General features: G+C 37.7%; 2 protein-coding genes across 3 annotated transcripts; one reads left to right on the top strand and one right to left on the bottom strand.

Annotated features, from left to right (window-relative positions):
• The first annotated feature begins 3,533 nt into the window (after positions 1-3,533).
• ATSUV3 (ATP-dependent RNA helicase) lies at positions 3,534-10,368 on the top strand. 2 transcript variants are annotated; one of them, XM_086233032.1, is made up of 16 exons: positions 3,534-3,867; positions 4,152-4,284; positions 4,831-4,952; positions 5,085-5,275; positions 5,946-6,086; positions 6,672-6,794; positions 6,881-6,958; positions 7,194-7,362; positions 7,600-7,733; positions 7,879-7,959; positions 8,663-8,728; positions 8,870-8,934; positions 9,113-9,158; positions 9,248-9,364; positions 9,740-9,831; positions 9,911-10,368. In XM_086233032.1, exons 1-16 carry the CDS (start codon positions 3,804-3,806, stop codon positions 10,026-10,028), a joined length of 1,740 nt encoding a protein of 579 aa, XP_086089158.1. In that variant the 5' UTR covers positions 3,534-3,803; the 3' UTR covers positions 10,029-10,368. The 2 variants fall into 2 exon arrangements, with proteins under 2 accessions (XP_086089158.1, XP_086089159.1); XM_086233033.1 differs by having other exon boundaries at positions 3,537-3,867; positions 7,621-7,733.
• Positions 10,369-11,597: 1,229 nt separating this feature from the next.
• Positions 11,598-13,495, bottom strand: LOC147294044 (Pentatricopeptide repeat (PPR) superfamily protein). Its single transcript, XM_086233746.1, has one exon. The coding sequence runs from the start codon at positions 13,441-13,443 to the stop codon at positions 11,800-11,802; it is 1,644 nt and encodes a 547-aa protein (XP_086089872.1). The 5' UTR covers positions 13,444-13,495; the 3' UTR covers positions 11,598-11,799.
• Positions 13,496-15,191: the final 1,696 nt, after the last annotated feature.

Here is a 15,191-nt window from a genome sequence, read left to right as displayed (position 1 = left end):
TAAATTAAGTGTACGTTTAAATTCAACTTATTTAGGCCCTAACCATTCTCTGTACCAACAAAATCCTAACAAATATTAAAATGATCATGAAGATCAACATTCTTGTGCAGTTACAATGTTATAGATTTTACTTGATGACGATCTTATATTATTGAGGCATGCTATATGCGTACCCATTTTCCTCTTACTACACACTCTTTTCTCATCTCACATCCAAAAATTCTAAAAATAACCAAACCCAACACACCCTCACCACCAACGTCCAACCGTTCTGCCACTATCGCCGGTGACCGGCTAGCCTCCTCTCTCTCCTTCCCTTTCTCTTTCCCTCTCTCCTCTCTGCCTTTCTCACTCTTCAAACAGAGGAAAGAAGAGTGAGAAAGTAGAGAGGAGATAGAGGGAAGGAGAGAGAGAGAGGGGGGGAGAGAGAGAAAGAGAGAAAGGGAAGGGAGGCCGGGGACAACGGCAGCACATGGTGGAGTCGAGTTGGAGGTGCGATCGGGACTGGTGTGCTGGGTTGGGTGGATTGTCCTTTATGATAATTTGGGTTAAAGTTAAAATTGTAATTCACTGAATAAGTTAGAGGGGGTGTGTAATGAGAGAAAGAAGGGTGTGCATATAACAATATTCTTCTTCTTTTACTCTAAACATGCATTGAAACAGAAAATTTCTTTTACCTACAATTACTTTACTCTATGAATAATTAGATAATTATTCTGGACTATCTTGCGATGTTCTTTCCACAGTTTTCAACAGTTGATTCCTTTTGTAATTTACGAAAAAAATTTCTTTTTTTTTTGTTTCTTTTATACATACCCAGATTCAGTTCATTATTAATTTCTATATCTGTCTCCTGATTGGTAAGTATACGTACATACCTTTCACGAGATTGATGTCAAAAATTAGGGCATGGTCCATACTCAAAAGTATGCTAGGACCACTGTTTTTGGGTTTGAACAGAAAGAAATTATTTGACCTAATGCTTCCCTAGGACCTGGAAAAAAAAAAATAAAAAAACTCGACAGCTTAAGCTTACTATATAGAATTAGTGTGGTACAGTGTGATCAAGTGGCATTTATAATATATCACAAAATTATTAAAAATATAAACCCTGTTCAGGCCTCATAATTCATAATTAAGTGTGCATGCCAAAAGATCGAGTGTGTCCAACTACAGTAATGGACTGGCTACTAATCATGTATTTTAAATAAAAGCTCTAGCATGCTGGATTTTGTTCATCACTTACATAGAATTTTTTTTGGAATATTTGTATTTGGGAGGTCCTTTTGATTATTAACTAAGCACTATCTCAATCATGACATACTTGATTGCTAGACGGCTAGACCTTTACATGATACAAAAGAATATTAGAGTGTATATTCATGTATATTCAATAGGATGGCATTTAATTTTTGATAGGATAAGATAACAAAAGTTGACATTGATACAAAATTAAAAGGTAACCTCATGGGCATAATCATGTTAATTTGTATCAATAGTATCTAATCCGTCAATAAACAATTTGTTTCAAGTCAATTTGTATAAAATTACATGAATTGATACTTTTAATAATAGTATTTGTTAACTAGTATTCTACCCAAAAATAGAATCAACATGTTAACAAATACCTAATCATATCAAAACATCTTCAACTTTTAGGTATTGTGTTTGTATTGATCCAATTAGTAAATTTGTTAGGTATTCTACCCAAAAATAGTATTTGTTAACTAGTATTCTACCAGACCAACCATATGCCCCAACCCGACACAAAAATACATCAACACAGATTATCATATATTTGGTTAAATTTGGACATATGTGATGAGTCATGATATACACAATTAATCCACAGTAGAGGATAGAATGCCAGAAGAAGCACCAACCTTGCATGAACATTGACATTTGTGGTAGCTAGTCATCGATCTCTCTTCCTCTTCCAAGCATTTATGGCATCGCCTTCCACACTGTGAATCAAATCATGAGGTTGTGACCATTTCAATAGTCTTGTCATCCATGAAATTGAAGCTTCATTCCCTACATAGCATTCAATAAGACTAGGCCCAGCTAATAGACATGGATGGTCTTATTTTAGGTCAAGAAAGCTATGGTCCTATACTCCTATATAGGTATATATGGTATAAATTTAGATGATAGGTATATATGGTATAAATTTTAATTAGGAAAAGAATAATACGATGTTAAAGCTGGCTTATACATGAATTTAAATTAGATTTCTTCTTGATGTAGAACATGGGAACATTTGGATGGTCCTATAATTGCGACCACATGCACAAGCATATGCTACACACACCCACCTAAACAGAGCAATTAATGAAGCATCCCAGGACCCCAACAATTGGAAACTCAGCATTGAGCTAAGGTACACTGTGCAGCCCAATGATGGCTGGGCTAAAACATGAGCCCATAATCTATAGCCCACCTGGAGAAAAAAGTGGACTCTATCAGCCATTCAGCTAAGAAATGGTTGAAGTGAGGCTTCTAGTGCACCAAACAATTTGATCAGTATACGGTACACCCCATCCTGAAGAAAATTTGACAAAACATCTAAGCAAAGTTTTGAAAAAAATTTGAGTGCTAGATGCACTGATTAACCCTTTCTTATCCCATTTGTTCATATTCCTAATACCTGAAGGGAAAATTTATAAAGAGCTACCCTAGAAACCCCATAACTTTTCATTTGAAGTCTCTTATATATAGGAATAGATTTATTCTTAATCATTAAGAACCCTCAAGCATTAAAAGTGTAAGAGTTCACATATGATTTTTCATTAAAACAATCTCATGGGACGGTCATATTCGTTTATTATGTATTTCTCTCTCATCACATGACTCCATCTCTCATACAAGGCTTAAGGATCTTCTAAGATTCTGGGAGCCTGATGAGAAATATAAAAATTGGACATTCACCACTTCACGTACATTCACATGATTTTTTTCTTTAATAAATACTCACATTATTTGAACCTTTTTTTTGGCCAACATATTATTTGAACCTATAATGTATAAAATATATAAGGGTCTACAAAACTTAGGAGCCTAAGGCAGTCGTTTACCTCGCCTACTTTCAGGACAACAAATAATGTGATGGGAGAGATAAACACATAAATATATAGAACCATCTCATTAAAATTTTCCTTGATTCCCCACATGCTCTAAAGTGTTATGAGTTTTCTATTATTTTGCTCACACGTTTTTGCATTTAAAATACACTACTATAATTAAAAGTCCAGCAATATAAAGAGTATCCCGAGCCCATATATATACAAGCTAAAAATTGTCATTTGGGTCATGTTGGATCCAATAAGTATGAACATTGGGGCTTTTGCGCAGGGTACAACTGAGCCCAACATAAAAAACGTAAAGCATGGACTGGAGCTCCGAGCTTTCCCATTAAGGCCATAACTAAGCTAAAGGATGAGCGAAAACAAAGCTCGAATAGGGAGGGATTGGAGTGTTCAATCCTTTTTCATTGGGTTTGACCTCAAACTCGAATCATGAATCAGGTAGGGTGGTGTATAAGTAATTGGTAGTAATTTAACAGCCAATAATACAAGTTTCTACTTTTAGCGCCGAACCTGAAAGTCGGCGAAGAATAAGAGTGTTTGAGAGGAAAACTTGATTGTTTATTGTTGCTTCTGCTTCTCCTAGTTTTTGGGTTCTTGTCTTCTTTGACACTGTAATCCTCATAAACGCAACAACAACAACAGCTACAATTGCAACAACGTTTTGCCTCCTTCAATATTTTTGCTTTTTTGATTTTTGAAACTTCCAATTCAAATACAATGGCGGCCTCGTTGATGCTTCGCCGAAGAGTTTCATCTGTGGGCGTTTCTCGCACTCTCCACGGTTCGTTCCTTCAAACCCACCTTTTGTAAACGAAAATTATTATTATTTTGGTTTTCATTTTGTTGCTTTTGTAGTGTAAGGTGCTTAGTTCCGAGAAAACGGTGGAAAAAAGAGCAAGCTTTATGGGTTTTGAAATGTTTATCTTTTACTATCAATAAAGTCAACCCAAGTTAAGAAATTTGATTATAGTGGGCTTAACTGAGCACAATCATTGAACTTTTCGATTCTACATTGCAATCTAGTTTGATGGTTTCATGTTTTTTCTTATTGTTACATTTCCACAGGTCTAGTAGGCAATGTGGAGCCCTTTTGCCAGCACTTGGAATTGAAGGTTGCAGCTTTGGTTAATTTTTCTGATGAAACAAGGCAGTATAGCAGCTCCAGTGGTACCACAAAGATTGATTTTACAGACCTGACGTAAGAAATATGTTGCTCACAGCTATTGAAACTAGCTTTTCCTTGGATTTGCAATTGTAAATTATGTAAGACTTGTCGGGAATCAAAGATATAACTACCAATTTCCTATTCTGGTGTATAGTGTTCGAGATGAGTTTATTCTTTCTCTATCTCTTTTCCCCCGGCTTTCTAAAATGATTTTAATCTTTGCTTTTCTAGGTTCAATTTTGATATACTTCAACAGTCGTGCTATTTTTAAAATATTTCATATGTAATATGGGATATGATAATTTTTACGATTTGATATAGTGTGATTTCTCAATCTCTTACTGTATCTCTCAAATTTGTTCACTCATATTGTACATTATGTGGATAAATGGATACGGCGTTTATAACCGGATTACAGCTTAGGATTTAGGATCCAAAAGTGTATCATTTTCCTCTTGTATTCTTCTTTTAATTGTTATATTCTTATTTGCCTGGCAAAGTGTCTAGTATCCTTTTGATTTTAGCTCAATCTAGTATCCTTTTGATTTTACCTCATAATTGAATATGGTCAAATTTCAGTTCTCCTCATACATGGTATCCAAAAGCTCGAAGCAAGCAACGCAAGGTTATTCTGCACATGGGTCCCACAAATAGTGGTAAAACACACAATGCTCTGAAGCGACTTGAATCAAGTCCATCTGGTATGTTGTGACATGAGTGCTAAACTAGCAGTTGTTTTGATTATTCAGTTTACTTTGGTAATTAATGGGGAGGTTCTACAATAATGCAAATAAATCAGTGAATTTAGTTATGTATATTTTCCTTCTCTGCAGGCATATACTGTGGTCCTCTGAGATTGTTGGCTTGGGAGGTTGCAAAACGGTTGAACAAGGCAAAAGTTCCTTGTGATCTAATTACAGGACAAGAGAGAGAGGAGGTTGATGGTGCAAAACACAAGGCTATAACAGTTGAGATGGCTGATGTAACCTCCGACTACCATTGTGCTGTTATTGATGAAATCCAGGCAAGTTGATGATTTATGTAGACTCTAGAGATTTGCTTCTTATCATATTTTAGAAAGCTTTAAGGATCATTCTGTGTTGTTTGACTTGACATTGTTGTGTTTGGGGGAAATGTACAATTGTTGAGGCATATGGACTAGTACGCATTTTAAGCAAATGATTTAAGTACTTGTGTCCAAATATGAGTGAGCCAGTTTTGTTCAGAATTCTGGGACCAACTGTGAAAGCATATTTTTCTTTCACAAATTGAAAGAACTCAAGAATTGGTTGAAAACTTTTCTCTGTTTCCTGGATTCAGCGCTGCAAGTCCTACAATTATGTTATATTACCTTACATACTTCCCAGCATGCCTAGTGCCTACAGAGCTAGCAGAAGCTCTTCTTTTAAGTCATGTACCCATGCAGATATGCCTGCCTGATTCGTCAACATACGATATTAATAGGGACAGTGTATATGCACAACATACTTTCTTACTTCTGTTTCAATTGTATTTCTTTATTTATTTTTGGGGTGGGGGGGGGGGGGGGAATGTTTTACTGGAGGTATTAGTAGCTGATATTTTTTATGTTGCGAGTCAACATACATTGTTCCACATAGCAAAATACTATTGTCTGAACATTGTTTTACATATTATATATAGATTAATTTTCTTTATTTTTTCTTTTTGGCCAGATGTTGGGGTGTAGGACAAGGGGTTTTTCATTCACACGCGCTCTATTAGGAATTTCTGCCGATGAACTTCACCTTTGTGGAGATCCAGCTGCTGTTCCTCTTATTCAGGAAATACTAAAAGTGACCAGTGATCATGTTGAGGTAATAGGACTTTTTGTATTCAACATTTGGTCAAGTTATTTCTCATTTAATAATTTAGTTTGTATCGGACTTCAACAATGATGCTACATAATTCTTTGTTAGGTATTTTTCTCTTTGTATATGGATTTGCCTACTGCAATATCAATAATATGTGTACTGTATTTTCGACCAGAAGCTAGGTGTTTAAAGATGATTTTCCTTTGTATTTATTCTGATTTCCACTTATGATGTTTTTTTGTATGCATGAGAGGAAGGGAATAAAAGAACGTGAAAATTATTCTAGAAAATTTTGAGAGTGTCCACATGCTTTACTTGAATCATTCAACAAAATTATTTATTGTGAGCATTATTGAGTTAGCTAAAATTTTGGAATATCATGTTTTGGCATTTGTACGATAATATTCCCATCAATTTCATTAAGCAGAAGCTCATGAGTTGTATCTACTTAGATTTTTTACTTATTGTTTAAGTACTTTTATGAGCCTGTCAATATGTTTAGTAATGCTATGCTGATTTTCTGCTGTCACCATCATGTTGTTCTCTATGTTTCCTCTCAAACTATTCTTGTTTCGGGCGTTGATTTAGGTTCACTTCTATGAAAGACTTTCACCTCTTGTTCCAATGAAGGTTCCTCTTGGTTCCTTTTCTAATATAAGGACAGGCGATTGCATTGTTACCTTTTCACGTAAGAAAATATACAGATTAAAGGTAATGATTATGACTCTCTTGTTTTATTCTTTTTACGCCATGAAATATTGTTTACGAGTGCTTTGTATCATCCATTGTATTGCTAGAAAGAAATTGAAAATGGAGGAAAGCATCTTTGTTCTGTTGTTTATGGTTCGCTTCCACCAGAGACTCGAACAAGACAGGTACTAATTCCTTCCTGTGTCTCTAATGCTCATCATGCCCTGCTGCAAATAGGTATCCTTTGTCTCAAGTGAGTTTCCTTTAGTGATAAGCGTAGAGTCTTTCTACACTGAGGGTGTAAAAAAGTAAAATGCAGATTTCAATTTTTGATGTTTTTTCTGTTGATTATGGATTTTATGGTTTACAACATTTGGGTACTGAGGATTGGCTGAGTTAATATACCCTTTAGGACTGCAGGCAACAATGTTCAATGATGCAAGCAGTGAGTTTGATGTTCTTGTGGCAAGTGATGCCATTGGGATGGGTCTTAATCTGAACATTTCACGGATCATATTTTCAACAATGACGAAATTTGATGGTATTGAGATGCGGGATCTCACTGTACCAGAGGTCAAACAAATTTCAGGTACTTCTTTTTCTTCTTGGGTCAGTAAAATTGCTGGTACTTTAAAGTTTGACCTGTAGCTTTAGACAGCCACCAATCTAAGCCGGCATTCCCCCCCCCAATTTTAGTGGAGACAGAAAACCCTCCCCCAATTTTCTAGTGCATAAATGTGCTATTGTAAGTTTCTTGTTTGGTGCAGAAGGCAACCTATTATTTTCTTACCTTGAATTGATGGGTTCTGTATATTTGGACGGACAGACTTACTGGTTTTGCTTGTAGGAAGAGCTGGCAGGTATGGATCAAAATTTCCTGTTGGTGAAGTGACTTGTATAGATGCAGAGGATCTGCCCTTGCTTCATTCATCACTGAATGCCCCATCGCCCACTCTTGAGGTGATTCTGCTATAATGAAAAAGGCCGTTGCACGGAACATGTATTTGACTCATATAATGCATCCACTTCTAGGTCTAGGTTTATGGTTTAGTATCACATTGATGTGTTACTTGTATTCTAACTGGGTGCATCGCTTATAATGCAGAGTGCTGGATTATTTCCTACCTTTGATCTTTTGTTTATGTATTCACGTTTACACCCAAAAATTGGCATGTACCAGATACTGGTAGGTTTTCATTTGATCATCTCTATATTCTTTACATCTCGTATCTATTGATTCTATTCCCATCCATGTGTTTATTCATTGGCTTATGTATCTTGAAATGCATGCATACAAGCCTGAGAATGTTTGTGTGCATGCGCATGTGTGTTAGAAAGGAACTTGATAAACAGATTCTCAGGGTGATCAATTCAACTAAATTAGTATGTCATGTGTATCTTATCAAATAAATGGACAAGTGCATAAAAATAAGTATCATTTAGGGCACAGGCGAAGCTTTCTGGTCGTTGGAACTCTACTACTAAAGTAGAACAATGGGAAATTCTAATGACTTAAAGTAGTTATCCTCTGATTACAGTTCACTTTTATGCACACTGGCAGCGATTTGGTTTGGTTTCTGGTTAAAACCAAACATATTAATGATTCTACAATGGCAGAGTCTATCTCTAAATGGATTGGAACTTTTGAGATGATATGCATATCTTGTTCAAACAATAGTTAGAGTTGAATCCGAGATTGCTTCTTTTGTGTTTGCTATGACAGCTTCAAACAAAATTAAATTATCAGCTAACCAAGAATTACATTTGATTGTTGAAATTCTATTTTATTGAATGTTGAAGTTTAAGCCTTCCTGTTTTATGATGTGTATATATTAATCCATTATTGCATTATACTTATCTATCCTTCTTCCCCCCTATTTTGTTGGCAGGAGCATTTTGTAGAGAATGCCAAATTATCAGAAAATTATTTTATTGGTAACTGTGAAGAAATATTGGTATGCTTGTGCCTCATGCTTAATTTTTAATCAGCGAAGGAGTCATGCATTGATGTAGTGTCTTCTTGTTGTCAATCAAGAGTGTCAACTAATTTTGGTAATTTCTTTTTCATTTGTTGCTTCTACCTTCACTTTGAACAGAAAGTTGCTGCTATTATTGATGAGTTGCCTCTTGGGTTGCATGATAAGTACCTTTTCTGTGTAAGGTAAATGATGGAGAAACTTCTACCTTAGTTTGTCTCCTTAAGTTTGAGAATGCAATTACCTTGTTTGCTAGGTTCTCTCTTGGGTTTAGAAAATTTTAGTTCACTATGCATGTTGGGTAGATTTATTGTTTCTGCTCACTTGGTCAGATTCAGATTCATTAATCTTTGTGATATGCAGCCCAGTTGACATTAATGATGACATTTCATCTCAGGGTCTTACACAGGTAAGAGTCGTGAGATTAATATATCAATATGTAGTGCGTACTGTTTATTCTTAATAAGAAATCATTATAACAAATCTGTCCTGGTTCAGTTTGCTCAAAATTATGCAAAAAAGGGCATTGTTCAGCTTCGAGAAATATTTACACCAGGGACCCTCAAGATACCAAAAACACAAGATGCACTCAAGGAGCTTGAATCCATTCACAAGGTAATATATTTTGTTTAGATTTTCTATTCCCTGAGGAGGAATGTACGGTTCTAATTTTCAATTTCACTAGTGGAATGCCTACCAGTTAATAGAAATTATTAAATTCTAGTTTGTAATTTTAGTTTCGGAAATGATTTCCAGAATAGCAGATGTCAAAAGACAACTCTATCAACCTCCTGTATGGATATGTAATTTGCACTTTTCCTGAAAGCTACCCTGTTTATACTGTATTATTTATTCATTAATAGAACCAAAAGATAAATGGTTTCTATGACTAGAGCTTCTTCAAGGAAATGTCGTTTGACTCTTTATTTCAAACTAATCTATGAGGTGAGTTTCTGATATGTTTTCTCTTTCTTGGTGCCAAAACTGAAGGTCTTGGACCTCTACGTTTGGTTGAGTTTTCGATTAGAGGATTCGTTCCCGGACCGTGAACTGGCATCTTCACAGAAGTCCATCTGTAGCATGTGAGCTTACTTGCAACTGCATTGTTTTCTTGGTTTTTGTTTGTTTGATATCTCTAATTTATTTTTCTATGAATTGTAGGTTGATTGAAGAATTTCTTGAGAGATTAGGGTGGCAGAAGCCAATGGCCAAGAGATTAGCCTCACGTACTACCTTAACTTCTTCCCTATTATCCCGAAAAAACAGGCAGTACTTGTGAGATACTTATCATTCCCTCAGCATGTCTATTCCTTCTCTTCTATGATCAGTTTGATCATGAAGGAGTCTGGTGAAAACTTGGAAATCTTAAAGGTCTTCCGCTTTGATCTGTTATCTATCCATACATCAACTTCTTAGACACAGCATTAAGCTCCAGTGCTTCAAGGAAAGTTCTTTGCTTCCCATTTGTGTTTTATACTTTTACTTTAACAAAAGGAAAAGTGGTTTAACTTTGTAATTATGTACTTTCGGCAACCATTGTATTAATTTATTCTTATATGTATGCAACAAGGGTGACATTAATAGAAATCAAATTGATGGAAGAGTTCTCTTTTCCCTTATATGTATATATATATATATATCTCTCTCTCTCTCACTCTCAAATAGTCGTTGGAGTACAGGCAAAATATAGAGGGCTGCTATTTGCACACCCTTTTTTTTTTTTTTTGCACACCCTTTTTCTCTTTTTTTCTCCTACACACTCCACACACTTACTTCAAATTCAAAATCTCTCAACACACACCCAACCCATTACTAAAATACCCTCATTTCATTACACACCCTTCTTTCTTTCCCTCTCTTTTTTCTCACGTTCACACCCCCTTCCCCCTGTTTTTTTTTTTTTTTTTTTCTTCTCCAACCCTCCCCCAGCCAGCTAGCCCCTCCACCCAACCCACCTAGCCCCTCAACCCCCTCACCCGACCCACCCCTCCCTCCCTCCCCCTCCGGCCTCCCCCCTCCACCCAACCCACCTAGCCCCTCAGCCCCTGCATCGACCCCCCCGCAGCACCACCTCCTCTCTCTCTTCCCCAGCCCACCCCAACCCAGCCCCGACCACCCCTCGCAGCCCACCCCAGCCCCGACCCACCCACTCAGCCCCTCACCGGACCACCTCCTTCCCTCCCGCACCCCAGCCCTGTAGCTGCACCACCTCCTCTCTCTCTCTCCTCCCGCGCGCAGCTGCGCATCCATTCGACACTGGCCCGCCGAAAATGTCACACTCGTTCGGCAGGCATCCGCCGAACGATGTGAGTGTTGTTCGGTAGGTACCCACCGAACATCAAGGACCCGTTCGGCAAGTGCTCGCCGAACCAGCTACTCGGAGAGAGAGAGAGAGAGAGAGAGAGAGAGAGAGAGAGAGAGAGAGAGAGAGAGAGAGAGAGAGAGAGAGAGAAGGGCACGCCGGTGGTTGGAAGCCGCTGCGCGCGGTGGCTGGAGGGCTGGGGTGGTCGGGGCTGGGTTGGGGTGAGAAGGGGCGGGGCTGGGGTGGTCGGGGCTGGGTTGGGGTGGGCTGGGGTGGTCGGGAGAGATGGTAGAGAGAGGGAGAATGGTGGTGGGCGTGGCTGTGCAAGCTTGAGAAAGATGGAGGGGTGTGTACGGGGGGGGGGGGGGATGGGAATGGGGTGTGTGGGTGAGGGGAGGGTTAAAGTGGTCTTTTTCTTGAGGCTTTTTTTTTTTTTTTTTCAAAAGGGGTGTGCAAAAAGAAAAAAGAGGGTGCGCAAATAGCAGCCCTCAAAATATATCATAGTTCATATGAAACACATTTTTTAGATTAACTGAGAGAAGAAAATTACAAGATTTCCCAAGATGGAAAGATTGCTTACATCAAAAGAATACATTCCTGTTGTGTCTCAGTTGCAAGAATTTGATATTGATCAAAACGAGATGCTATGACCTCTAACTGAATCAAAACATTTCTTTCATTGCAAGGGTACAACTGATACACAAGAGACATGTATTTGCAGCCCCACTTGACCCTTTTGCATGAAGAGTTATATTTTTGCATGCTCTTTTGCCTGCAACATCAACTTCTCAACATGTTCCTTCTCTTTCACCATACTCTTCCCCTCCAGTTCCTCTACCAACATATTGTATGTGCAGTCCTTAGGAACAAAACCCTTCAACACCATTTCCTCAAAGAAGGAGCAAGCGGTTTCAAGTTTGCCATTCTTGCAAAGCCCACGTACCAAGAGTGCATAAGTTCCACCTTCAATACTAATGTCATTCTTAAACATGTGGTCTAACAAAAAGCTGAGCACCCTCATCCTGTTCTTGCTGCAGCACATCTTCAACAATGGGGCATAAGTCTTAAGATCTGGCTTGCACGAATCCTCCTCCATTTTCTTGAGCAACTTGAGCGCAGCCTCTTCCTGCGAATGTGCACAAGCGCAAGAAATCATGGTATTATACGCCAAAACATCCGGTGGTACACCCTGCTGTGTCATGTCCTCAAACACTTCGTGAACATCCTTAAGCCTACCTGCTTTACCAAGAATGAAAATCAAAGAGCTGTAAAACGAAGTATCAGGAACACAACCACTCCTTTTCATTTCCTCATAAACCTCCAAAGCTCTATTTATCTCCCTGGCCTTCCCTAAAGCATGCATTATGATAGTGTAAGTCACGGAATTTGGCTTGCAACCGTTGTCGTTCATTTCACTAAGAACTTCATCAACTTTGCGAAAATCCTTGTCATGGCAATAGGCTTCAATGAAAGAGGTGTAAGAAAAAACATCGGGGCAAAACCCGTGCTTCTCCATCTCCTCCATTGTCTTCCTAGCAATGTCTAACTTCCTGAGTCTACACCACCCATGTATCAAAACATTGAAGGTCTGGGAATTCAAAGGTATGGATTCCTTGAACTCCAAGAAAGCTTCATGGGCATGCTCAACACTTCTCTCCTTCACCAATGCACTCATCAGGGTGTTCAACGACAACACGTCTTTGCTCAGGCCAAATCGCTCCATTTCGCGAAAAGCCTCGATTGCCTCCTTGTACCTACCAGCCCTTGCAAGTCTCCTCATCACCTTACACATTGTGTCCAAAGTAACATACCCTCCTCCAATTCCGTCCATTTCTTTAACCAAGTCCCACATAGACTCGAACTTCTCGGACTTGCCCAAGATGTCAACCATAGAGTTATACGCCTCCCGCGGATGCCTATAACCTGTTTGAGCTTTTGCCCAAATGAAAAACCCAAAAGCCGGAACCCAATCATTGCCAAACCTCCTCAAAACCCGTTCCACCAAACTGTTTGATAAATCCAAAGCACACCCATCTAGAGCTTGAGCTGCATTTTCCGGTGACGGGTACCGGCTTTTCAAGATTCTACTGATTTTATCAATGTCGGTATAAGCAGTCTCGCTGAGCGAGCGCATGGGAGCTTTGCTGGGGTGATTGAGCTTCTGGGTCTCGACCCAATTGGCAAGTGAAGGGATAACAAAGTCTTCATCTGAACCTGCGGCTTTTGGGTGTTTGTTCTCGAAGAATTTGACCCAGGTTGGAAGCTCGGGTGACTCGCTGAGTTGGGTTGGCTCAGTTATGGTGCATAAGGGATTGCATAAGAAGTAACGCAGCGCTTTGATGTTGGTTTTTGAAATGGAAGAAAGCTTGGGCTTTTGGAACCTGGGAAGCATTTTGGGTGAGCCAGGGAAAGTCTGCTAAGCAGAGTAAAATGGTTTAGCTGGGTTGGCCACATGAAGGAGACTTAGGAGAGAGTTTGAAACTAAGCGGAAACCCGAACAGAACTTGAGTATGGCCCCATGACCCGCATCCACATGGTGGTTTTGGTTTTGGTTCGGTTGGATCAATTTGACACGGATTGGTCTTTTTCGACAAAAGTATAAAAAGGGTCTTTGCTATACATACATCTTTTTTTTTTCTTGGTCGAGATTATACTTCATACATCTGAATTGCTCTTTATACTTCCATCTAAATATTTTCTCTACTATTACTATTTTACCCTCAATAAAATAAGAAAAGAATAAAAAAAAATACTACCCACCCAAGTAGATCTAGCAATATCCTCTTTGACCAGTTAACATGACATGAAACGATACGAAAAATTTAGTGTTCGGGTTGAGGCTTATCGTGTCATGTTGAAATTGTGTGGACTCGTTAGTGACCTGTTAATTTTTGTGTCGTGTTCGTGTTAACCCGCAAAATCCATTAGTGACCCGTTAAGAAATAAATATATTTTATTTGATTTTTTCTTATAATATTAATAATTTCATTTGCACATTTTTTTAAATTTTTTTTACATGTAATGTTTAAACTATACATTTATAGAATAAAATGTTTTTACTTATGTAATATAATATATTTAATTTATATTTTTTGTTGAAAAAATGTATAATTTTTTTCTTAACAAGTGAAATGGGTCATGTTGTGTTCACCTATTATTTTTCGCGTCATGTTTGTGTAAGCATTATTTTCAACCGTTGGCTTAACGGGTTGTGTCATGTACATATGTTAACTTAACGGGTCGTGTTCTGTTTGACTCGAACTCACAAAAACACGACATGTTGCCTGGTCTACACCCAAGCCTTCCAATGCTTAAGCCTCACTTATCACCCTCTTCTTCCTCCCTCCCACACATGCAAGGGCGGACCTAGAAATTTTGGGAAGGGGGGCTAGCTATAATATTACCTTAAAGCCTAATGACTATTTGTTTTTTTGCTTCTAAGTAATATTATACTATAGTCTTCTTAAAAATGAAGACCTAAATAAAATGTTATAAAACAAACCTCATTATAGTAAACGTTAGCATAAAAAAACATATATTAAATAAAAGAGGAAATTACAGATTTAGTCCAGTTATTTTATACCTAGTTCAATTTTGGTCCACAATTTTTTTCAAGTTCTGTTTTGGTCCATTAATTGTTTCACTTGTTCAATAAAGGTCCAGATTTGTTTTCTCAAATTTGGCCTGCTTTTTACCCTATCAAATCTCACCCAAATTCAGCAAATATATACTTGTTTTAAAGCTATGCATTTCTTCTTTACAACCATATAAAGATCATTCAAATTGGAGTTCTAAAACTCAAGATAATTGACCCTAAAGTAGGGTACCCAAAACTGCCAATTTTTCAAATTTCACCAAATCTCAATTCTCTTAGATTATAATACTCCAAATTTGTTTTTATGACTAAGAAATGATGAAATATAACTTATACTTCAATTATAATTGAAGAAAACACAACCCAAAAGATTTAAAGTCACAAATCTGGACATTTATTGAACAAATGAAACAATTAGTGGACCAAAACAGAACTTAAAAAAGATCGTGGACCAAAATTGAACTAGGTATAAAATAAGTGAACCAAATCTGTAATTTCCTCTAAATAAAAATATACAATAATACAACAAAAAAAGAAACACACCA

Source organism: Dryas octopetala, chromosome 2 (assembly GCF_963921425.1).
Source record: "Dryas octopetala chromosome 2, drDryOcto1.1, whole genome shotgun sequence".
Classification (NCBI taxonomy): Eukaryota; Viridiplantae; Streptophyta; class Magnoliopsida; order Rosales; family Rosaceae; genus Dryas; species Dryas octopetala.
This window is presented reverse-complemented; position numbering and strand designations above follow the sequence as displayed.